At 52.7% G+C, this 25,069-nt stretch overlaps 1 protein-coding gene across 1 annotated transcript; it reads left to right on the top strand.

Annotated features, from left to right (window-relative positions):
- Positions 1 to 9,526: 9,526 nt before the first annotated feature.
- Positions 9,527 to 15,713, top strand: LOC142002457 (uncharacterized). The gene is made up of 2 exons (XM_074978599.1): positions 9,527 to 9,687; positions 11,340 to 15,713. The coding sequence occupies exons 1-2, from the start codon at positions 9,541 to 9,543 to the stop codon at positions 12,456 to 12,458; spliced, it is 1,266 nt and encodes a 421-aa protein (XP_074834700.1). The 5' UTR covers positions 9,527 to 9,540; the 3' UTR covers positions 12,459 to 15,713.
- The last annotated feature ends 9,356 nt before the right edge of the window (positions 15,714 to 25,069 follow it).

The following is a 25,069-nucleotide window of genomic DNA, read 5'->3' as shown; positions in this document are numbered from 1 at the left end:
ATGATGAATTTCAGGATTGAAATAACAAGCAGTTCTGTAGCACCTCAAAAACTAATACATTAATTAGGTGGGAAAGCTTATTACTTAATAAATGTGTTAGTCTTTAAGGTTCTACAGAACTCCTTGTATTTACTGAAGCTACAGACTGCCTCAGCTACCCCTCTGAGGGGATCAAAACAGCCAATAATGGGTTGTATCAAGATTGCCCTTGCTGGGTTTTGTCAATGTATGTGGGTGAAAAGAGGTGAAATACTTTTAGGCACAAGCAATATGTCTGTGATACCAATATGCTTTTACAGCATGTGATGGGGTTCAGGGGTCTCCCAGCTCTGCACCCCATCTGCAGGCAGGAGTGACTCTCACTCAGCAGGTTTATTAGCCAACAGGGCACAGTGTCTTACAGAAGAGTCAGTACAGCAGGCAGAGACATCCAGTCCAATCCATGTTGGGGAGAGGAGGCCTGAAGGGTCTCCTGCCCCCTCCTTTGTCTCTCTCTCCCAGCCCACACTAACTGCTTTCCAATTCAAACCCCTCAGGCTCCACCTCCTCCTTTGTCTGCAGTACAAAGGTGTCACCTGGTTGCCAAGGTTATCCTCAGCTTGAGAGCCACTCACATACACACATGTATCCCCCACTCCATCACACAGTGGAGTAGCTGCTCTTGGTCAATAGTGTCTGGCACATGCTAGCATTATGCTGACGGGGGGAGAGGGGAAGGTTGCATTGGAAATCATTTTGGTTTTGCTTAAGTTCTTTGTAGAGCTCTGATCAATAAACTGAACCAGTATAGTTCCCATATTTATATAAGTGGAGATACACATCTCCTGGAACTGGGAGGGACCTTGGGAGGTCATCTAGTCCAGTCCCCAGCCCTCTTGGCAGGACCAAGCACCGTCACTGGCATCTGTTTGCCCCAATCCCTAAATGGCCTCCACAAGGATTGAGCTCACAGCACTGGGTTTAGCAGGCTAATGTTCAAACCACTGAGCTATCCTTCCCCCCCTTCAATATTACCTTGTTCTGTTCATTCCTTCTGGGGCACCTGCCATTGAGCTATAGATGGACCTTTCATCTGACTCATTTGATAAAGGACTGAGATCCAATCTCTTAGCAGTTACTCAAATTCAAAACAAACAAAAAACCCCAATGCCTCAGCCTTGCTGATTAATAAATCAGAGAAAATTGAGTTTATTCATTTAAAAATAATTTGTTACATAGACCCACCAAGAGGTCCCAGTCCTTAATGAATACAGTTGTGTGATCTTATCACTGTCACACTCTAACCCACACTTTCCCAAATTCTGGGTGCATTAGAGGCGGTGTGCGGTCAATATTGAAGTTCTGAGTGGGGATTAGAGTCTCGGGTCTCTGCAGGTCATGGGGTGGGAAGTGATTTGATCTGGGTTCTGCATGAACATTTCATGGGAGGATCTGGACCTGAGTTCTGCCAGGAGGTTGGGAAGAATCAAAATTCAAGTTCTGTGTGCAGGCTGGGGAGGAATAGGGATTTGGATTCTGGCTGCAGATCAGGAGATTTAGGGTGTACAGTCTGTGCAGGGCACAGAAAAAAGAGGGATCATTATTTGAGTTAAGGTTGATGGGATGGGGAGAAATCAGGATCCAAGTTCCCATGCAATGTGTTCTCACCTCCCTCTATCCTGCCTTTGCTTTAACACTCTTGATTCAAAATCTGGGCATCACTGCCAGGCCCATTTGGCTTCACCCGAAGCCAGCTAGAAACAAAGGAGCTTAGCAGCCAGGGCCAGGAGATCAAATATCTGACAGCCCTTTCTCCTCTTTGCCTGGCCCAGCCCAGTCCAGTCCCTTGCAGGACTCGGTGGTAAGGGAGAAGCCCTGACTTCCACTGATTAGGCAGGTGCACAGGACACATTTTCACATGTGGGAGGAGTCCTGCTGAAGTGATCTGGTTCCTGCATAATTGCTGTAGGGATCTAAATGCAGAATTGGAACCTTTGTGAGAGCCTCTTTGTGTGGGATTTTCACAAAGCATCTGGAGAGAGAAAACCATGAAGGAGGTGGGGGAGAAATATGATACATGAAAGCCCCACACATTGGCAAGGATGAGAGACCACAAAGGCTTATTCACATTTTTTAAAAATAGACTGAGTTGCTTCAATCTTTGTAAGCCCCCTGGAAGATGAAAGCCCTGCAGCCTGTCCTCACGCAGGCAACACCCGCAGGGGCACGTGTGAAGGGCATCACATTCATGGGCGCTGCATAAATACTCTACACTGGTGTATGTTAGGATGCTCTTGGGGGAAAAAAGTATTAGGACTGGAACTTGCTCTTCTGACCATCCAGAAACGTGCTTTCGTGGCAGTGGATCTTGTTCATTTGTTAGAATTGGCTGGAAAGGAAAACCTCATTGTCCAAACAAACGAAAAGCACAATGTGCCATATTCTCTGTTATATAAGCACCCTTCACAAATGTCTCCGGCTGTGCTACAGTTGACCATTTACGTTCATCAAGATTCAATGAATAGCCAGTTTTGAGCATTTCACAGTTTATCCAGATGCTGGTTGTGCAGCTGCAAAGTAAAAGAGAAACATACAAGACAAACATCTTGAGCTCCAATCCTGCAGCGACTCATGGTCTTAAGTACGTGGCATGAGTAGATCCACAAAAGTTCAGAACAGATGCACTGAATTAAATGGGAGCATCATATTTCAAGGCACCTGCACCTGTATTCTGGGCCATGGCCCAGCAAGGACATCCACTTTAGGTTCCCAACTTCTCAGCCATCATCCTGAGGCAAAAACCTGCCCCTTTCTCCTGATCTAGATTTCTCTGGACTGCACAGTTCTGCAAGCCACACTGACTAGATAAGCCTTTGTCTGCACTTTCTCCTCAAAGTCTTGACTGCCTGCAGCTATGAGGTCCACTCAGCACTTTCTAAGCAAGTATATTTATTCTTAAGGTGAAAGCATGAGAAAGAAAACATTAAAACAAGAAAAGACCCTCCACACCTAGTAATAAGCTTCCCAGAGATCACCTGTGGAAGTCCTTCCAATCCTTTCCATGAAGGATTGTGTAGGGTGCGAGAAGATTTTGTAATGGTCTCATGAGAGCAGTCCGACCCCTCTGTGAACCCTCAGAGGAATCCTATGACAACACCTGCAAAACAAAGCACGGTTGCCAACACTTCAATGCTACGCTGACAGTAGGCCACACGAGATAGTGATAAGGAATGCATACGCAATTTTAGGCAATCTTATGTTAATGAGTTGAGCTTTACCAGCTAGTGTTAGGAGGCCTGTTACAGAGCCTCTCCCCGAGTGAAGCTCCGACATGTCGGGTTTTCCCCCACTGGTGACTGCAGCGTCTCTGGGGCTCCCATCATGGGTGTCATGTGCTTTCAATAAACCAAATATAGCACTCGCCTTCTGGGTGCAGCCTCGTTTCTGGGGAACCCGAGCCTGGTTGGTTACCATTGGCGCAGCGAGCAGGGTTCTCCAGGTACGATGCCTTTTTGGTTGAAAGCAGGGGAGGCAGGGAAGCCAGTGCTGGCCCTGCAGCGCATACCAGGATGGCACTTGACAGAGTGATAGGGGCCAGTAGCGCGGATGGTGGCCTGTTGGGCAGCCCCGACAGAGTGGCTGGAGTTGCGGGAGGCAGCAGGTGTGACGCCGGTACAGGTAGAAGGGGCGTTGTGTCGGCTGCAGCTGAGCTGCTGGCCAGGGACGGAGAAAAGGGCAGTGGGAGAGGTAGCATGGCTGTTCCTAACTGCCCTCCAGGCCCTGGATGAGGAGCTTCTCTGCTTGCAGAAGGTGCTGGCAGGGAAGGAGCAGGAATGTTGCCATTTGGTGGATGTGCGGGTGATAGTGCAGGAGGTGGTTACCTCGCAGTCCAAAAGGACGCAAGAGTTAACCCATCGTTGTGAGGTGTTGGCGGCGAGAGTTGCGAATCGGAGGTGTGTGAAATTAGGGAAAGCACCGGTGTCGACGACCCAAGTGCGTGCGGTCCTTGTGCTAGCCACTTGGGACCCGGAGACCTGGGATGGGAACATTTGGAGCTCTTCCTCGTCTGAGGAGGAGGAGGAGGTGAACGGGGAGGCTGTGCAAACCGACCCGAGACAGACGCCTCCCATTCAGGAGCTGAGGGCAGAAGGAGGTCGCTACAATGAGGTCTGGTGGACGTTTAAGATAAGTGAGTTGCAGGAGATGGTGAAGAGTTTTAAGCAGGAGCCAGGGGAAGGCCTGTTGGTCTGGCTGGTGCATGTATGGGACAACGCGGGCAACACTGTGTTGCTACTGTTTGCGGAACTCCACCAGATGGGCGTGTTGTCCCAGGATTCACAGGTCAGACAGGTGCTGCAGACTGTGCAAGGTATTACTGATGCATGGGGAAATGCCGGGGAAGTGCCGTCCCTGTACCGCTGGTTGACTGCGGCGGTGGACCAGGTCTACCCCTCTCTGGGGGAACTGGAAGCACCGGTGAGGCCCTGGCATACAGTCCCAGAAGGGGTGAGTGCACTGCGGCAGCTGGGCATGGCTTGGGCTGTGGCTTTCATCGACATGGGACCGGACGATATGGGAGTCCAGAAATCCATCAAGGCCACTCTGTTATGCCTTGCCCCCCTCGAGCTGAAGGTCTCCCTTATGGCCGTGGTCATGGCAGCGGGCGGGAATGTAGGTGACTTGGTTGGAACATTGATGCAGTTAGAGGCTGTCATAGGTGCGAAAGCGGTCCATGCCGCAAAAGGAAAAGGTGGTCGGGCGGGAGCCCCTGGACAGGAGAAAGGGCACGCTAGGGTGACCTGGAGAACCATGGGGATGGACTTGCTGAAGGCAGGAGTCCCCCGTGAGGAGATCAGTGGTTTGCCAACAGCAGACTAGTACAAACATTGGTTACAACTGCTGCCTACCCAGCGGAGTGAGGATGTGGGCGCCTCCAAGAGGGCGGGCAAGAGGCAGGCACCACAGAAAGGTACAGGATCCGGGGGGGAGGACAGAGCCCAGCGACCCCGTCGACTGGACCCTTCCCCCTAGGAAGTGACGGGGAGGCGGGTCCCCTGCGGTATGGGCTGTGGCTCTGCGACAGGTAGCAGGGGACCGGCGCCCATTCGTCCCGTTAACCATCAAGTGGCCCTGGGGAGGGGAGCAGCGTGTGTTAGCTCTGTTAGACACTGGAGCTGAGGTGACCATTCTGCATTCTACCCAGATTGCGGGTCACGCGGTGATTGTGCAGGGCCTCGGAGGAGCGGAGACCACCGCTTGTTCGGTGGAGGTCACCCTCATGCTGGGGAAAGCCCCTCCCTTTCGGGCGACTGTGCTGGCTGCGCCGTTAGGTGAATACATCATTGGCATGGATGTCTTGCATGGCCAGTGTGTGGATACGCATCATGGGCTGTTTGGCTTTGGGCACCCGCAATACATTCGGGCAATCAGAACTGTGGAACCCCTACTGCGGGGACATCCCAAATGGGACCCTGTGCGCCTGCCGGTCCCCCAGACCCCGGTGTCAGTCAAGCAGTACCGCATTCCTGGTGAAGAGCACGAGATCAGTGACACTATTGCTGCATTGCTACAGGTGGAGATTATTCACCCCACGCTGAGCGCCTGCAACAGCCCCATCTGGCCAGTGAAGAAGCCGGATGGATCGTGGCGCATGACAGTGGACTATCGGGAACTCAATAAGGTGACCCCGGAGAGCTTACGGCCGTAGTTCTGGGCATGGTTACCATCCTGGAGCACATCACTGTGGCGGCCTTGCCGTGGCATGCTGTCAAAGACCTGGCCAATGCGTTTTTCTCTATTGACATTCATCCTGAGAGTCAAGAGCAGTTTGCCTTCACGTGGCTAACAAAGCAGTACACGTTTACCGTGTTACCACAGGGGTTTAAGCACTCCCTGACGATCTGCCATCAACTAGGGCAGGCCGATCTGGAGTGTCTGGACCTCCCTGACCAGACAGCCCGCTTCCACTACATCGACGACGTTATGATCTCGGGACCAGATGAACCAACCGTTCAAGCTGCCCTAGACACCGTCGTAACAGGAGCTTGTGCGCAAAGCCACCCAGTGGAACTGGACAGAGAAGCACCAATGAGCTTTCGATCTCTGCAAAGAGGCGGTGGTGGCACACGCCCACCTCACTGCACCGCTGCAGGGCCAACCATTTAAACTGGAGGTAACAACCATTGGCGACTTGGCGTCCTGGGGTCTGTGGCAGCAGGTAGGAACCCAGCAAAAAGAACCTATCGGCTTCTGGTCACGAACCCTCTGCAGAACCGAAAGCGGGTACACCCCCCTGGAAAAGCAGATCCTAGCAGTGGTGTGGGCTTTGCAGAACACTGAGCGGGTCACAGGCATCACCCCTGTTACTGTACGAACCCCGATCCCCTCAATGGGGTGGGTCACGGGTACCTCTGGACTGCTGTAGCAACGGCCTCAGAGTGGGGCCCACGTATCAGAAACAGCTCCAACGTATGGGTAACGTTGGCACAGACTGCCATCAATGTGTCTGCCTTTTGTCTGCCCCACAGTATGGCCGTGGGACAGCTCATGGACACCTGCTTCACAGGTGTCAGTGCTACTCCTGCTCTCTTGCAGAACTATACCCTTTTGCGAAACTTTGCTTTCACTGCTCTCATATGCTGTTGTCAAGTCTGTTCCACAGGTGCACGCTGTGTTGCCAGAAGAGCATCAACCACCTCACTTGATTCCTACTAGCCTCGGCATTCACAAAGGGGTCACGGGGAGGAGTGTAGGGTGCGAGAAGATTTTGTAATGGTCTCATGAGAACAGTCCGACCCCTCTGTGAACCCTCAGAGGAATCCTATGACAACACCTGCAAAACAAAGCACGCTTGCCAACACTTCAAGGCTACGCTGACAGTAGGCCACAAGAGATCGTGATAAGGAATGCATAGGCAATTTTAGGCAATCTTATGTTAATGAGTTGAGCTTTATCAGCTAGTGTTAGGAGGCCTGTTACAGAGCCTCTCCCCGAGTGAAGCTCCGACACGTCGGGTTTTTCCCCACTGGTGACTGCGGTGTCTCCGAGGCTCCCGTCACGGGTGTCACGCACTTTCAATAAACCAAATATAGCACTTGCCTTCTGGGTGCAGCCTCGTTTCTGGGGAACCTGAGCCTGGTTGGTTACAGATTGGGACCACTTCCTCCATGCTCCTGAATCAGTTTAAATGCAGGCTGTTTATCCACAAGTCCCTTCTTTATTGGCATCTGGAGAATCCAGTTTGGACCAGTCCATGCAGCCTCTGCTAGTGGTGGGACCTCTCTGGAAGTGATGCAGCCACACTGGCCTTAGTTCACCATGGAATTGCATACCATCTCTGGCTGTTCATGATACAGATACACTCAATACAGTGAGATCAAAAGCTATTTCAGGCTATAACTATAGTTGCCACAAGGATTACCTGCATGCTTAAAATTAGGCACGTTCATGAATCTTTGCAGGAACAATGGCTAAGACTGAGAGTGTAGTGTTACCAGCCATCTATTCCATTACTGCTTTGTTCAGGCAAGGATTTGGATAAACCCAGTGTAAGCAAGCCCTGGCTGTTTGGAAACTAGAGTCAGAACCCCAAACCCACTATTACACTCTGCCTTATCTCTTCTGTGCTGGCAGAGACCTTGCAAAGTTCATCTCTCCAGCCATTTGGTTCTTAAAAACAAATCACTCATGGTGAAAAGAGGAGCAGGCAGAGAGCTGAAGCTATGGCATATTGGGGTGCATTAGGAGAAGCTTTTCCAGCAGATCTAGAGAAGTTATTATTCCTCTCTACTCAGCACTGGTGAGGCCACATCTGGAGTACTGTGTCGAGTTCTGGTCTCCCCATTATAGAAAGGATGTGGATGCATTGGAGTGGAGGAGGGCAAAGAAAATGATTAAGGGGCTGGAGCACATGACCTATGAGGAGGGGCTGAGGGATTTGGGGTTATTTAGTTTGCAGAAGACGAGACTGAGGAGTGATTTGATAGCAGCCTTCAACTTCCTGAAAGGGGGCTCTAAGGCAGATGGGGAGAGACTGTTCTCAGTGGTGACAGATGGCCAAACAAGGAGCAATGGTCTGACGTTACAGAGGGAGAGGTGTAGGTTGGATATTAGGAAAAACTATTTCCCGAGGAAGGTGGTGAAGCACTGGAATGTATTACTGAGACAGGTGGTGGAATCTCAATCCCTAAAGGTTTTTAAGTCTGGGCTTGACATAGTCATGGCTGGGATGATTTAGTTGGGGTTGATCCTGCTCTAGCCAGGGGGCTGGACTAGATGGCCTTCTGAGGTCCCTTCCAGCCCTGGGATTCTAGGATTCTATGAGCCCCTATTTATATATTTACTGGAGAGCACTTGGAGAAATCCATTGTTTCTGCGGAAAAACAAATCAGCTTCCCTACAGCCTTGCAGCAAACTAGTGTTTGAAAAGCAGACAGGGAAACTGACTAGGGCCAGGGGCATGGAAAGTCCCCCTTATTTTAAAATAGTAACAGAGAGGGAACCCTGCTAGTCTATGTACCATGGGTGTCCAACCTTTTGGCTTGCCTGGCCCGCACTGAGTGAAGAGGCATTGTCTTGGGCCACACATAAAATATATAATATAGTTAATATATATAAATCACATAATAATGTTAAAAGTTTATGATCTTGTGGGGCCGCATTACTAGCTGTCCAGGGCCGCAGGTTGGACATGCCTGCTATATACCATCAAAACAAAAAGCAGTCAACTAGCACTTTAAAGACTAACAAAATAATTTATTAGGGCTACGTCTACACTAGCCCCAAACTTCGAAATGGCCACACAAATGGCCATTTCGAAGTTTACTAATGAAGCGCTGAAATACATATTCAGCACCTCATTAGCACGCGGGCGGCTGCGGCACTTCGAAATTGATGTGCCTCGCCGCCGCGCGGCTCGTCCCGACAGGGCTCCTTTTCGAAAGGACCCCGCCTACTTCGAAGTCCCCTTATTTCCATCAGCTCATGGGAATAAGGAGACTTCGAAGTAGGCGGGGTCCTTTAGAAAAGGAGCCCTGTTGGGACAAGCCGCGCGGCGGCGAGGCGCATCAATTTCAAAGCGCCACAGCCGCCCGCGTGCTAATGAAGCGCTGAATATGCATTTCAGCGCTTCATTAGTAAACTTCGAAATGGCCATTTGCGTGGCTATTTCGAAGTTTGGGGCTAGTGTAGACGCGGCCTAGGTGAGCTTTCCAGGGACAGACCCACTTCTTCAGACCATAGCCTTTATGATGGTCCAAAGAAGTGGGTCTGTCCCACAAAACTCACACCTAATAAATTATTTCGTTAGTCTTTAAAGTGCTACTTGACTGCTTTTTTGTTTTGATTTTTTTTTTTTTTTTAACAGGAGGCTGAGCAGCCTCCCTTTAATTTCTGGCGCCCTGTTTCCCTGGGCCATGGCCGTGCGGCCCAGGACCAGCAGATGGAGCTCGGCTCGCCAGCCACCTTTCCCTTCCCTCGCCTTTGTGTTCCTGGGCCATGCTGTGACCCCTGACGCCGCGCAGCCCGTTTACTTCCTGCGGAGGTCGGGCTCTGAATTTGAAAATGCAGGAGTCCCTGCTGCTCTTGCTGTACCTGCTGATGAGAAGGAGGCCCGGCCTCCCGCGGGAGATGGCCGGCAGGGGGGATGAGACGCAGCGCGCAGCCTGGCTGCGGCAGTACTACACGCAGAGGCAAAAGAGACTCATGACGGTAAAGAGCCGGGCAGGGGGAGCGAGCGAGCCGGCTGCGCTCCGGGTGCGCACGGGGCTGCAAGGAGGGCGCAGGTGTGGCGCATCTGGGCGGCCCGGGGGCGCGCGCTGGGCTGGCAGGACCGGTCCTGCCGACGGAGGAGGCGCTGGGGTGGGGCACGCGAGGTGCCCGGGAGGGACGGGACCGGGGCAGGGGATGGACAAGGACTGGGGTCGGGGGAGAACAAAGGGAGGAAGTGAGGCACAAGGAGCAGGGAGGACAAGGCGGCGGGGTAATTTATAGCTCCGTGGCTGGCGCATTGGACTCGCGAGCCCGGGGCTGGGAGTTCAGGCCGCGAAAAGGCTATTTAGGGGTCTGGGGTAAACAGATTGAATATATATGTATGTGTAAGGGATGGTGCCTGGTGCTGCCCGGGGGCTGGACTTGATGACTTTTGGAGATCCCTTCCAGCTCTATGAGATGTGTACAGCTCCCTGTTATTTAAGACTTTACCCCCCCCACACACACACCCAGACTGAGGGACCAGGGGTTGCAAACACAAGGGAAACAAAGGCCCTTTGTTGCTGTATTCTACTAATTCTTTCATTCTCAGCTGTGAGCGTGGGGCGGAGGAAAGACTTCCTGCCCCTTTTCCTCTCCTGGCAGCTTCATGGCTTTGTTCATCTTGCTATCAGCTGCCTCAATGAGCAAACCAACCCAGCTAGTACCCCAGCACCAATGACTCTTTTGTTTATAGTCCAATTTTTTTTAGACCAACCTGACTGGTAAAACAAAAAGAAAATGGAAACGTTGCAATTGACCTGAAATGGGGTTTACCCAAGGAGGTTGATTTTTGTGGGACACTTTGATTTTTCGTCCCCATTTGAACAAAATGTTTTTGATCTGTCTGAATTTTCTGGAGAAGAGAAATTCTGAGCATCACCCATCTGTGGCGATTACATTCTGCCAGCCTGCACCTCCCTCTGCGCGCTCAGTGGGTTGCGGTGGCGTATTTCACCACCTGGCTTTGCTGGTGTGTGTTATTGCAGTGTGCTGACGCATAACATCTGTGGTGCCTCCCAAAGGCAGCTCCTGGAAAGAGAGGCACAGGACTATAATATCTTGTAGGCTTTTGACACGCCTTGGGAGGAATCTGGTATATCTAGCGATTCTCATCCATAGATCTCAAAGTGCTTTACAAAGGAGGTCAATACCATTGTGCTAATTTTACAGGTGGGGGAACTGAGGTGTGGGTAATCAAAATGACTTGCCCAAAGTCACCTAGTAATAGATCCAGGTGACCTGAGTTCTAGGCTAGTGCTTTGCCCACTAGACCATACACTCATCCCATTCAGTATTAGCTTGGCATTCATGCAAACAGTCCAGTGGAGGGAGCTGGACTGAGTGCCAGGAATGACTGAGCTCCCAAGCTAATTCACTAACAAACAGGGTGGCCTTAAGCAAGTCACTTAGCATCTCTCTGTGTCAGTTTTTCCCCTGTGTCCAAGAGCGATAATGCTGACCAAATACCCAGGGAGGCTGAGAGGTTGTATTAGTGCCTGCAGCGTGCTGGCTATTTGTAGGTGCAGTGCTGTAAGAGTGCTCATTGCCACGTGCCAGCACACGCCTCTGGAAGGAAGCACGGCCTCATACTTGTAATTGTCAAATTTCAGCTGCTGATTGCCCGCCGGAGGAGATCCAGCTGTTACTTCCACCCCCGGGCGTGGCCCAGCTTCCGGAATGCTGACTGGTGGGAACGGGTAGTCCTGAGAGACTTCCAGCCACAGGACTGGCTGGAGAAATTCCGAATGTCCAAGGAGACCTTCTTCTACATTTGCAACCAGCTGCGACCCAAGCTGTGCCCCCCGAATGTCCAGCACCACCCCATGCTGCCTCTGGAGCAGCGTGTAGCCGTGGCCCTTTGGCACCTGGCTACCAACGTAGAATACCAGACTATCAGCCCCCTTTTTGGTGTGGGTCCCTCCACCGTGCAGAACTGCGTCAAGGAGGTCAGCTGTGCCATTGTGCTGCTGCTAAAGCCACTCTACCTCCGGCTGCCCAGTGAGCAGGAGCTGGAGAACATGGTGCGGATCTTCAGGGCCCGGTGGGGATTCCCACACTGCATCGGTGCCTTGGACAGCCTCCATGTCGCCATCCATGCCCCTGCACACCTTAGCACCAACTATTGCAACAGCCAGGGCTGGCATTCTGTCCTCACACAGGCAACAGTAGATGGGCTGGGTCAATTCTGGGACATTTGTGCTGGCTTCCCTGGCAGCATGGAGAACAGCACCATCTTGGAGAACTCCAGCTTGTGGGTGTTAGCCAGGGATGGCTGCCTCTTCCCAACTCCCCCAAAACATTTTATGGGGAGGGCACAAAAGTATGTCCTTTTGGGAGATGCCTCTTACCCGCTACGGGACTGGATCCTCAAGCCTTACCCAGAAGATGGCACCCTCACCCCACAGCAGCTCCAGTTCAACTATCGCCTGAAGCGAGCTCACAGTGTGATCGAGAATGCTTTTCTGCGCCTTAAGGCCCGGTGGCAGTTCCTCCTGAAATGTGACGATTGCAGTTTGGACATGCTGCCCACAGTCATACTCGCCTGTTGCATTCTGCATAACGTGTGTGAGGCCCACAACAGCCCCTTCAATGATGAGTGGCTGGAGGTAATAGAACCCACCGAGTTCCCAAAGCCCTGCCGTCCTGCACCCATGTCCATGGACGACAGCAGTGCAGAGGAAGTGCGAGAGCTGATGTGCGGATACTTTGAAAGCTATGGAGAAGGCTGATTGTAATGAAGCGATGCTGCATGCTCCCCAGTTCTCAGACTTTCATTAACTCTACCACACCAAACGTTGCCCTAGCAGTCAAAGGCTCCTGAATGGGATCTGTGAACTGTCACATACCACAAAGCCTTTTCTGTGGAATAAAGATGATTTGCGGGATTGTAAGGAGACAGTCCTTCCTGGCTCAGCTACTGGTTACAGTCCAGAGGAGATTGCCTGTATTGTGCTCATTACCTTGGCGCTGTCAGGCAGTGGGATGGATTTCATGCCTTTGTAATCTGCCAGATTTAGATTATTTTGTGACACTGTCTGTGAGATGTAAATAAAACAGGGGGTCTAGGTTTGGACAAAAAGAGGGGTGCATGGTTTTTTGCTGTGTTTAAGAATAATCAGGCTCTATAGCTCAGGTTGTTTGGGAAAGGGACATGGAGCCTATCTTATCTAGGTCACTGGTATGACATCAGAAGTCAGTGGAATTTGCTATCTGACGAGCTGTCGGTGATCCGTGTAAAAAGGTGGATGTGTCTCAGATTAGCAGACAGGTATCCCTAATCCCAGTGCTGCTATTACTGTTGGCACACAGTGTCACCACTGGAAGCAGCCTCAGCAGCAGGCGCCTAGCTGGGTGACGGATGCTCCAGAAACACATCAGCAGAAAGGCCAAAAGATGGAATTGGTACGGTTGTCTGACTCACAATAGCGCATGGATGCCCAGTCATTGACCGGGCTCCATTGTACTAGGTCCAGATCCTGAGATGCACTCGTTGCCCTGATGAGCTCACAGTGTGAACAGGCAAGAGGCTCCCAAGGTGGGATGGGAAACAGAAAGGCCAAGTGACTTGCCTGAGAACAGCAGCAAAGCTGTGACTAGAATCCAGGAGTCAAGATGCCCAGGCTAGCACTCTCCCCACTACACCACACTACCTCCGTGTGCATCAGGCAGCTGAACCACCTTCCTGATCTGAGGCTGAAGCCCCTGGTAACGCTGAGGCATGTGTGCGAAGCTGCGCTGGGGAGACTTGCAGTGGGTGGCTGCAGAGCTCGAGGCTGGCCGCCTTCAGGAGCGCAGGAGCTGAGTCCGTGGTGGACGAGAAAAGCCCTAGAGTCACTTTAGGAAGTATCGGAGAGGAGCCGTGTTAGTCTGTAGCTTCGAGAACAACAAGAAGTCCGGTGACACCTTATAGACTAACAGATACTTTGGAGCATCAGCTTTCATGGGCAGCGACCCACTTCATCAGATGCGTGAGATTCTGCTAACACCCATCTCCTGTTTTGCTCATCGTGTTGCCTAGCATCATCGTTCCAGGGCGCACACTAATGCAATCTGTTGTTTTCATACCCCACACTCATGGCTGCTGTAAAGAACTCGTTGTTGTTGTTATTGTAGCTGTTGCTGTTGCGGAAATCTAGTGTTTTACAATCTGAAAATGAGTATTGTGGCTTTTCTGTGCGCCTGAAGGGGTGTGGAAGTGGCAGGGATGTTAGCTTGAGTGTCCAGACAGATGCCAACCTAAGTACACTCTGTTTATCCATGGCCCCAAGCCTGCACAGAGTTACACATACATTCATTCCTACTTGAATGGACAGACCCCCTGAATCCATGCCTTAAACCTCCAAGTTGGAGTCTTTGATTTTTAAGACATGGATGGATATTGGTCTGCTCGTAGACTTTAAGATCAGAAGGAACCTTCATGATCATCCTATCTGATCTCTGGCATGTAGCAGCCCATAGCACCCCACACACCCACTTCTGGGATAGACCCCTAACCCCACGCTGAGTTACTGAACTACCCATTATTAGAGTGGCAGGTGAGGTGGTTAGCACAGTCTGACCATTGCATGACTTGGGTGGAAGGATCCAGGTGTCTGACTGGTTCTTTATGAACCACACGGGAGGGATCGTTCTGCCTTTGAGTTGAAGAAGCCTTGGCTGGATGCCTCCCTGGAAGAGACGCTTTAACTTAATACACAACACTGAGCTCAATGTCGAGGTAATTGTAAATGTTCCCTTTAACTTTTTCCATCCATGGGCAGGATAAATTTTGTAGATGCACCAAGGCATGTGCAGATGTGCACCCCAATAGAAACACACTCTGCCCTCTGTCGGTCACTGTGGATGCTCTGCTAATCAGCCGGGTGGTACCTGAGTCTCCTGGGCAGCCACCCATGTGCTCATCTTACAGGGAATGCTGGTAACTGGGTGAAGCACATGGCTTGTGAGGTACAAGAGATCCAATGGTCTTTTTGGGCCTTTATGAGTCTCTGGTCTGGGGAAAACTCCAGCACCCCTTCTGCACTTTACTTTCTTCCCCCCCCGGCTCCTGCGTCTTGCACTGCAATGATGGTTCAGCAGCTTCCTCCCCCCACCTAACCTACCAGCTCAGCATCAGCAGGTGAGAGGGCTTCTCTTGGGGCTAGGTGCTCCCCAAGCCCTGCTAGTTCTCGGGAGCTTTAAATACACCATACGGCAGCACTCACAAGGACCAATTTCTGGGGCAGTGGGGAAGAACAGCAGCCCACCAGCGCATACCACAATGGCTCCAGGAAGTGATTTCAGCCAAGGACATCAAACAAACCTGTTAATTTTGCAAATGGTGCCAGGGGATTGTCAATCAATCCCCAAACAGAGCAAATAGGGCCTAATATTTTAAGGTCTCTGGAAGACACAGACAAATGCAGGAAGTTGTGTAGAAATTGATGTGACTTCACAGGAGGGATAAAGAGCAGTAGGGATTCGAAGCTGTGGTTGCAGGTAGGCTGGGGCAGTATTTCCACCTTAAGGTTGAGACTGTTATACCCATCTCCTTTACATCTCGCCCATATCAGAGCATGCCACATGGATTACCCTATGTTAGTGTATTACACAGAGCTGGAGTCTGATCTCTACTACGTTGATGGAAGTCAAAAGTAATTCCACTGAAGTCAATTGCATCAGTGTAAAATCAGGGCCACTGTGACCACAGTCAAGGCCCTAATGAACAATTGAATTGTTTTCCCTCCTTTTAAGCAGCTGAAGAATTTGTCATATCAGCAGATGTGTGATATTGGATCCAGCAAATATGTGCACACACATTTAAGTAGGAGAGTCGCTCAGTTGCCTTCAGTGGAACAATTTGTGCTTGAAGTTAAGCATGTGCATAACCATGTGAGTCTATAGCTGCTCTTTTCCTAACTTCCTGTTTTAAACTGCTGCGCAGTGTTGCTGTGTGATGTTGCTGTGCCCACATAGATGAACTGCAGTAGCAGGTGACGTATGTAGGCTTGGGATCCGTCAGGAGAAAAGGAGTGACTTTAATTTGGTTATTCCTTTGTTTCGTTGCCTTTCTTTCACAAATGCCTTGGAGTTAAACATTATAATGAACATACATTTCTTGTATTAACAGCTCAGTGTACGAAATTGGAAATTAAACAATTTACTTTGCATTGCTTGCTGTTTATTTCCTTTCCTTTTGGCCTGGACGGTGAGACCAGATTAGTCAGTTTCACTTGGGTTTGTGGTCAGTGTTCGTTTTCAGATTCTCAGGTAGTAACATGAGGCTTCCTTTGGGAACCTCTAGACCAGTGATTTTTAACCGGCACAGCCGACAGCCTCTCCAGACCCCTAGGCTTGTGGAGGAGGGGCCCCCCCCGTCTGCAGCCCCAGAAGGGGCAGGGCTGAAGGCAACCAGCCCACCGCGCTGCCCAGAGCCTGGTGTGCCTTGTCCCTCCAGCCCTTAGCGCCGCTTGGAGCATGTGGCCCAGCAGTTTGGTGTGGTGCTCCAGCAGCAATTTCAAGGGCCTGGGGCTGCCACTGGGGCAGTGGCTGGAGCTCCAGGTCCCTCTTGTGCCTCCCTTCCAGTTGGCAGGCCTGTTTTTCACTCTGGGAGTCTGCAGACTACATCTAAGTCCTCTGTCTTGGATGGTTTAGACACAACAAATCTTCCATAGTAGCAGATGGCAATGCTGGCTGACCCTTACATTTCCTTCTTACCCTATGATTCTAAGATTTCCAGAGGGGTCTATGCTGCTGGCTGACATTTTTTAAGGGTGTGCAAATGCAGAAAAGGTTGAATACTCCTGGTCTAGAGGGAAGCAGAGGGCACAGACATCTAGGTATAAGGAGGACATTTTCTACTGCCCATTCTCACATCTCTCCGTGATCTCATGCAAGTCACAGCTCATTGTCCTCTAAGTGAACACTTTGGGTGCCTCACTTTCTGGAGGCTTAAGGCCTGTCTTTCAGAGATGCTGCCACTCCACTGACTTCAACGGAAGTTTTAGGCATTCAGCTTCTCAGAAAATTAGGCAAGTGGTGCCTCAAGAGGGAACCAAGATAAAAAATAACCCTCTAAAATCAGTAACCACATTGGAAAATGTTGATTCAAACATCTTTGTGCTGCTGTACCTTAGGGACAGCAAAACCCCATCCAGTGGAAGGGATTTGAGGTCTGCTAATGGAGTGCTAAGAAAGGGCTAACTGTTATTATTAAAGCCTTGCAAACTCACAGATGTTCGCTTTACACCCATGGATCATTTTTGTGGCTCAGAAGCGGATGCAAATTTTTTGTCCACACAAGGCTCTAATTATTATGTGTAGTATAGTTAGGGCTAGGTTAAAACCTAGACACTAATCCTGGTGGCCTATGACCCCTGCTCCTGAACCACATTATGAAATCAGACTCTCAGCTTTCTTTAAAATTGATTGAAGCCCTTATGGACACAGGGGAAACATAAACCAAGGACCTGAAGCAAGAGCTCCCCTACCCCTTTCATTGTAACTCTGAAACTAGCTGCTATGACACCGTAGACATGGGGTACCCTACATGGAGGGAACCCTGAACTGTCCAACTCTAGCCCTACTTACGGTAGCACTCACAGGATCGTGCTGAGTGCCATACAGACACAGAGACAGACATGTCCTGCCACACAGAGCCCACAGTCTAATTCTTATTGGTTTATTTGTTTTTTAATAAAACTTTCTATTGGGATTACAGACAAAAAAACAGGACACAGGTCAACTGCCCATTGGTTTGGTCAACAGTTTACGGTCTCCTCTCTGGATGTACCAAGGGTATAGAAGCCACCAGGACGCGCTCAGAGCTCCAGCTCCTGCAGTATCATTGTGAGTGTTGCAATAGTGGAAGTTTCCCGTGATCCCGATTTCCTCCTCTAAACGCCATGAATTACGCCCTTCGTCAATGTGAAAGTAGAAAGAATTATATTGTAAGAGAGAGAGGAATTATCCTGTAAAAATAGCGTAAGTTCAAGAACAGGAAAGAGAAGATTATGTTAATGTTGTTTGTAGGTATGTAGGATGGATCAGAGTGGAGCCAGGGGTGTCTGGGATAACAGAAAAAGGAACGTTAGGGCTACGTCTACACGTGTACGCTACATTGAAATAGGCTATTTCGATGAATAATGTCTACACGTCCTCCAGGGCTGGAACGTCGATGTTGGGCAGCACCACATTGAAGTAGGCGCTGCGGGGGAGCGTCTACGCACCAAAGTAGCACACATAGAAATAAGGGTGCCAGGAACAGCTGCAGACAGGGTCACTGGGCGGACTAGCACTTCCGGGGCAACAGCTAGCCGCTCCCTTAAAGGGCCCCTCCCAGACACACTCAGCCTGCACAGCACGCGGTCTGCAGAGCCATGGGCACGCAGACCTTGGGCGACGCAGTCATGGACCCCCAGCAGCAGCAGCAGCAGCAGCAGCAGCAGCAGCCAGAGGTCCACCCAGCCGCCGCTGCAGGAGCAGTGCTCGCCCTGCTCCATGCCATGCAGGAGGCAGCTGATCACATTCTAGCCACAGAAGAGGAGCTGCCCCCAGGGGAGGAGGAAGCAACCCCAGATTATGCAGCCCCCCGCCCCCTCCGCCGCACATGCCGCCGGCTGTGGAGCTACCCCACGAGCACCGACTGGTGGGAGCGGCTGGTGCTTGGCAAGTAGGACGATGACCGCTGGCTCCAGAACTTTCGTATGAGCTGGCAGACGTTCCTGGAGCTCTGCCAGTGGCTCACCCCCGCACTGAGGCACCAGGACACCACCATGCGGTGTGCCCTCAGCATCGAGAAACGGGTCAGCATCGCTGTCTGGAAGCTGGCCGCTCCAGACAGCTACCGATCCGTGGGGCAGCAGTTTGGCGTCGGCAAGGCCACCGTTGGGGCTGTCCTCATGGAGGTAAGAGGACCCACTGGGAGGGGGAGGCAGCCCTGGGAGGGGAGGGGAGCCCTGGCAGGGGAGGGCCAGACACACCCTGCACACCCCTCATTGGTGCTCTCCCATGTCCTTCCCCTGCAGGTCGTCCGCGTCATCAATGCCCTGCTCCTCCACAGGCTCGTGCGGCTTGGGGACCTGGATGCCGCCATCACGGGCTTTGCCACCCTGGGCTTCCCCAATTGCTTCGGAGCTCTGGATGGGACCCATATCCCCATCCATGCTCTAGAGCACAGTGGAGGACGCTACTTAAACAGGAAGGGCTACCATTCAGTGGTCCTCCAGGCCTTGGTGGACAGCCAGGGCCGCTTCCTGGACATATATGTTGGCTGGCCTGGCAGCACCCATGATGCCTGGGTATTCCGGAATTTGGGCCTGTGCCGCCGGCTGGAGGCAGGGACCTACATCCCCCAGCGGGAGATCCCTGTGGGGGACACCACTATGCCCCTCTGTGTCATTGCAGATGCGGCATACTCCCTCCGGCCCTGGCTCATGCACCCTTACACGGGCCATCTGTCAGCCAGCCATGAGCGCTTCAACACGCGCTTGAACCATGCGCGCCAGGTGGTTGAGCGCGCATTTGGCCGCCTCAAAGGGCGCTGGAGGTGTCTCCTCACCCGCCTTGATGCGGGCCCCACCAACATCCCCCAGATTGTGGGCGTGTGCAGCGCCCTCCACAACCTGGTGGAGAGCAAGGGGGAGGCATTCTTTCAGGGCTGGGCTGTGGAGGCTGGCAGGGCTGACGTGCAGCCACCTGCTGCCCCCGGTCGCCAGGTGGACCCCAAGGGGATCCGGGGCCGGGAGGCCCTGCGGGCCCATTTCGACCAGGCCGCGGGGTGAACACTGGCAGGCCCCCCACTGCACCCCCCCATCTTCCACAACACTCCCTGCCCCTACGCCCACACCACAGAGCACCCAAGAGCACACACCCCTGCCACTTTTCTTGCAAATAAAAATAGACGTTGTTCGTGAAACCAGAAAATGTAGAACTCTTATTATTATTATATTATTTACAACCAATATAAATAAATATTACATATATTATATGGATGATAAGCAAAAAAAAAGGGGAAGACAAGGAAGGGGGAACTATTTACATGGGGGGGCAGGTATCCTAAAATAACAGGGGTCTAATACAAACTATGTACAAAACACAAGTAAAAGGGGATATGTACAAAGGGGAAGGGGGGGGCCACATCCTGGGCCCCGCACCCCCTAATGTCCAGCACTGGGGGTGGGCGGCCGCGCCTCGGCCTCAGCCCTGGCCAGGGCTGGCTGGGGGCTGGGCGGACCAGTAGATATGGCCGGCAGGTATCAGCTGGCCCCAGGTCCCCCTCGGCGGAAGGCCCCTCGGTGGCGGACGGTGGTGCGACGGCGGGTGGAGCGGCGGGTGGAGCAGGCAGGGCGGGCAGAGCGGCGGCCGGCGCAGCATGGGGGGCCAGGTAGTCCGCGATGCGCTCAAATGTGCGCATAAAGGCCCCCCATGCCTCCTGGCACCAGGCCAGCGCCCGCTCCTGCAGATGGAGCCGCCGCTCCTCCACCCGCAGGTGCTGCTCTGAGACCTCCAGCTGCTGCCGGAGGATCGCCAGCAGCTGGGGGTCCGTCGCCGTCCGTGGGTGGCGCTGGGTCCGCCATCGTCCCCGCCCTGGGGCTGGTCAGTGCTCCGCCAAGGGGCTGGCCTGGAGTGATGGCCCCGGTGGGCTCTCTGGGACCACTGACACCTCGCCGGCGCTCTCTGGTCCCTCCGATGGTGCAGCTGCAGAACACAGGGGGGGAAGAAGAGTGGAGACAGCCGTTAGTGTGGGCCCCGAGCTGTGGCCCTTGTCCCCACACCCCTCTGCTGCTGGTTCCCTATCCCCGTCCCCGGGAGATGCTGCTGCTGCTGATGGGTGTCCCACCCCCTCCCCCTGGGGGACCCTAGGGATGGGGCATGGCACTTTTGTGCTGGGGGGGCAGGGGCTGATGCACTCTTCGGAGGGACATGCCACTGCTGTCCTTGAGGCCATGGTCATCTGGGCATGTGAAGGGCCCTGGTCATGTCTGTTGCCCCTGCCCCTCAACCCCGGGGGTGTGCACCGGGGGGGGTACATACCTGATGGTCCGCTCCCACGGTCGGGGGACACCCGGTGGGCAGACGCCCTGCTGGAGCTCCAGGACGGGATGGCGATCCGGAGCCCCCATCGCTGGAGGAGGATTCCCCCTCCTCCTCCTCCTCCTCCTCCTCCGGCATCCCAGGGGTGGGCTCCTGGGGGGGCCCCTGGGGTGTGGGGCTTGCCTCTGGGGCGGACTCCGCCTCCGGCGCCTGCTGGGGCTCCTCGGCCGAGGTGTTAAGAGTGGCTGGAGGGGAGGAGGTGTGCCGGGGGCCCAGGATTTCCCTGAGCTCCCTGTAAAAGGGGCAAGTGACGGGGGCAGCCCCAGATCAGCTGGCCGCATCCCAGGCCCGGGCATAACCCTGCCACAGCTCCTTAACCTTACTCCTGATGTGGTCAGGAATGCAGGCAGGGTGACCCCGGGTGGTCAGGCCCTCGGCCAGCCGAGCGAATGCATCCACGTTCCGCCTCTTGCTCCCCATTACCTGGAGCACCTCCTCCTCGCCCCAGAGCCCCAGCAGGTCCCGGATCTCGGCCTCCATCCAGGAGGGGCCCCACTGCCACTTCCCAGCCTGGCTGCCAGCCTGGGAGCCCTGGCTCCCCTTGGGGGGCGTGCCCTGGGGTCGCTTGGGGGGCTGGCGGGCGGCCATCGCGGGGGCGGGGTGGCTTGGAGCTGCAGAGGCGTGTGCAGGCTAGCCGCGTGGCTGTGCTGCCGCCTGCACGCTCTCTCAGCTTCCTGCACAGGAACGCAGGGGGCGGGGACCTTTAAGGGGCCACTGCATGCGGCGACCATCAAGCTCAGGGGCTGGAGAGAGAGCGTCTCTCAACCCCTCAGCTGATGGCCGCCATGGCGGACCCCACTATTTTGATGTTGCGGGACGCGCATCGGCTACACGGGCCCTACTTCGACGTTCAACGTCGAAGTAGGGCGCTATTCCCATCCCCTGATGGGGATAGCGACTTCGACGTCTTGCCGCCTTACATCGATGTCAACTTCGAAATAGCGCCCAACAGGTGTAGCTGTGGCGGGCGCTATTTCGAAGTTGGCGGCGCTACTTCGAAGTAGCCAGCACGTGTAGACGCAGCTTAGGTGTTAGACAGAAAGTAGTTGAGTTAACCAGGGAGATATGGACAGGAGATTGCTGAGGCTTGATATGGAAAGGAAGACACTGACTAGTCTCATGGGAAACATGTGAGTCCTGCCCCTTTTGCAGTCTTGTTAATTTTGCTTTCTTTCATCTGTATCAGTCAAGGGGGGGTTGAGCCCTGTGTGGCACTCACATTTTCTGGGTGCATTAGCAGAGCAGCTTTGCTAATAATCAGAGTGGTCTGACAAATTTATGAGTCCTGAGTCTAACTTTGACAATTTGGAGGTTCCACCAAGATGGCAACCGTCTTCGCTGAGGCTGTGTGATCCCTGACTGTCTTGCAGAACGACTGTGGCAGCCGGCACCTGAGCATTTGGGCCGAGCGGTCCTCCGCCAGAACGGAAAGGTGCACGACCATGGCGTGGTCTACGGCCGCAAACGTATTGGTTCCCACTCTGTTCTGGTAGGGATCCTGGAACCTGACATCAGGACTCTGGTCAGGTAATTATTTCTATGTTTTGTCCAGCCTGAGGACTGTCCTGTCCCTGTGTCTACCCGTCCTCCCGGTGGAGTGTTTGAGTCTGGATGCCATCTCCATCTGGGGATTGGCCGACCAAGGGGTTCCCATCCCCACGGTCTGAATAAGTGAGATCTGCACAGTCGCAGCTGCACCACACCTTGGGTACGACTAGGGCGACTGAGGCAGTAGCCGGTGAGCTCCTTTTGTGTGCTGCACTGGGTACCACTCTGATGAACCTGAATTTCCTTCATGTTTGATTGGTGTGTGAGAAGTCCTCCTGCATGGGTAACTGGACACCAAAGTCAGGGCAGTTCCCCAAAGGGACGCCGGCTCATCTTATGTATTTTAAGAAGGGTCCAGACTCCCGTAAACTTCTGGAAAAATGGTCTAGATTGACTCTGGGGGAATCCCAAATCACAGTGGCCACTGTTAGGTTCTTGGGACAAAGACCAAGTGGATGTCTTAAAAGACAAACTTGGCCTCCCCAAAACTAAATTGGCTAGAGGAGAGGTGGATTGCTTCATGCAGTGGTGGGAAGAGGCAAATTGTAGATGGACCAAATCGAAGCTCGCCTCCCTTAAAACTTCTAATGATAAATTAAAGGTCCCTATTGATGCAGCCTCTCCCACCACCAGCCCGAGAGCTCCCCTTTACCCAGTTCTGTGTAATGATCTGGATCAAACCCGACCCCCTCCATACTCCCGCCCCAGTAAGGAAAAAGAGGAAGAAAGGCCTTCGGTAATTTCCGATGACGAGGACGAAGAAAATACCCTCATTGGCCTCACAGCCCTGCAGAGTGTTCCAGGTCCCACAACTCCACAAAGAACCCTCCACGTTTGAACTGCAAAGATTCGCCTGATTCCTCTTTTGATACTCCCAATTTAATGATCTCACCGTCACCCTCTCGCCCTCTTCCCTCCGCTTCCTGGAGAAGAGCCCCTGATGGAAGGTGGTAAAAGGACTCTGATGAAACTGTTCTGGCACCCTTGCAGGTCCTTAAGACGGAAGGGGGTGGCCCCACTTGGAGTCATAAACCCTGGACTGGTACAGAACTTTTGTCAGTAATTAAAGGTTTTCCTAAGCCACAGGAAAATCCTATTAAATTTGCTGAGGAATTTTTGCTGGTCTGTGAAACCTACAAACCCTCTGAGACAGACCTCTGCCAATTGTGTAAACTGTTAGTCTCTACCAGCCAGTATGAAAAGTGGCTGACTGCAGCAAATTGGCCAGCTGCGGCATGTCATTCGACCATGAAAGATAATGGTGCCGACACCTCCTATAGACACCAGAGTAGGGTTATATGGAGGTGCCTACACGAAGCCATTCCCCAAGGGTGGTCCCCCAATGCAAACTGGGCAGCCATATGCTGTTGTAAACAAAGGCAAGGGGAGAGTCCAGGAGATTATCGGACTTGGCTACCTGACGTTTTTGTACAACATTCAGGAATCCAACAGCCCAATGAAAATGGACAGGGGGCCCTGGCGCATGCGTTTGTTGATGGTCTTCTCCCTGCTATTGGCAGTATGTTAAAGCAAATAAGTGTTGGGTGGGAGACTGAAACCATGGACAAATTGCAAGCAGTGGCAGAGCATTGCCACCACACTCTGAAAGGGAAAGAGGAACAGTCCTCCTAAAAGTTAATGGCTCTGCAAATACAGCATTATTCAGAGCAGGGCAGACAGTACCGGGGACAGGGAAGGTTCCAAGGACGGGGACGTGGTCACAGGGGAGGCCGTGGAACTGGATTTTCGGGTTTTGGAGGTGTTTGTAATTACTGTAAGCAGCCCGGACGCTGGAAGAACGAGTGTCCGCATCGACCTAATAACCTTGCAAGCAACCAGCTAGACTCTCTGCCGGCCCTGCCAGGTGGTCCCCAGCCTTACTTTGCACTGCAACAATGATGGGAGGCCGGGGAACCTCAGGAAATTTTAGCTCCCTTATTACCTCTCTCCCCTGCTGGGGAATTGTCCTGACTATCAATGATCTTTCTCTCCTTTTCCTCGTTGATACAGGAGCGTTGCTCTCTACAGTCCGTACTACCGACCTGCCTGCGGTTCCCCGCTCTGGAAAAACCGTGTCCGCTGTGGGCATTACGGGAAGCGCAACCCCTTATCCTTTTTCAAAACCTCAACCGGTCCAGGTTGGTCCTCTTTCTGCGGATCATGCGCTCCTTCTCTCTGACTCCACTCTGGTAAACCTTTTGGGTTGGGATCTGTTATGTAAACTTGGCTGTACCATCTACTGTTCCCCACATGGTGTCTACCTACAAATTCTCCAGTCCTCCCTGTGTGATTCTGCGGCCTCCCTGCTGTCCAAAACTTCCCTTTCCACTCCGATTCCCTGCTACCCATTGGTCCTGTCCCTTGAACATCTAATTTTGCAGGTCCCGTCCTCTCTATGGCCATTACGCCCATTTGAAGTGGGCCATTTAAATACTGACCCCGTTCGCATTACCGTTGACAACTCCAAACCTCTGCCTTGCCTGTCCCAGTACCCTCTAAACCCTGAAGCAGAGGCTGGCATTGCTCCAGTCATGACCGCACTGCCCGAACAAGGCATTATTGTCCCCTGTTCCAGCCCCTGTAACACCCCTATCCTTCCAGTTTGAAAAGCTGATGGTAAATCATGGCGGTTTCTTCACGATCTTCGAGCCATTAACTGCATTGTCATATCCACCTTTCCTGTAGTCCCCAACCCAGCTACGATTCTGGCTTCTATCCC

This window comes from Carettochelys insculpta, chromosome 27, assembly GCF_033958435.1.
Source record: "Carettochelys insculpta isolate YL-2023 chromosome 27, ASM3395843v1, whole genome shotgun sequence".
Classification (NCBI taxonomy): domain Eukaryota; kingdom Metazoa; phylum Chordata; order Testudines; family Carettochelyidae; genus Carettochelys; species Carettochelys insculpta.
The sequence above is the reverse complement of the archived record's forward strand: the minus strand, read 5'-3'. Positions and strand labels throughout refer to the sequence as shown.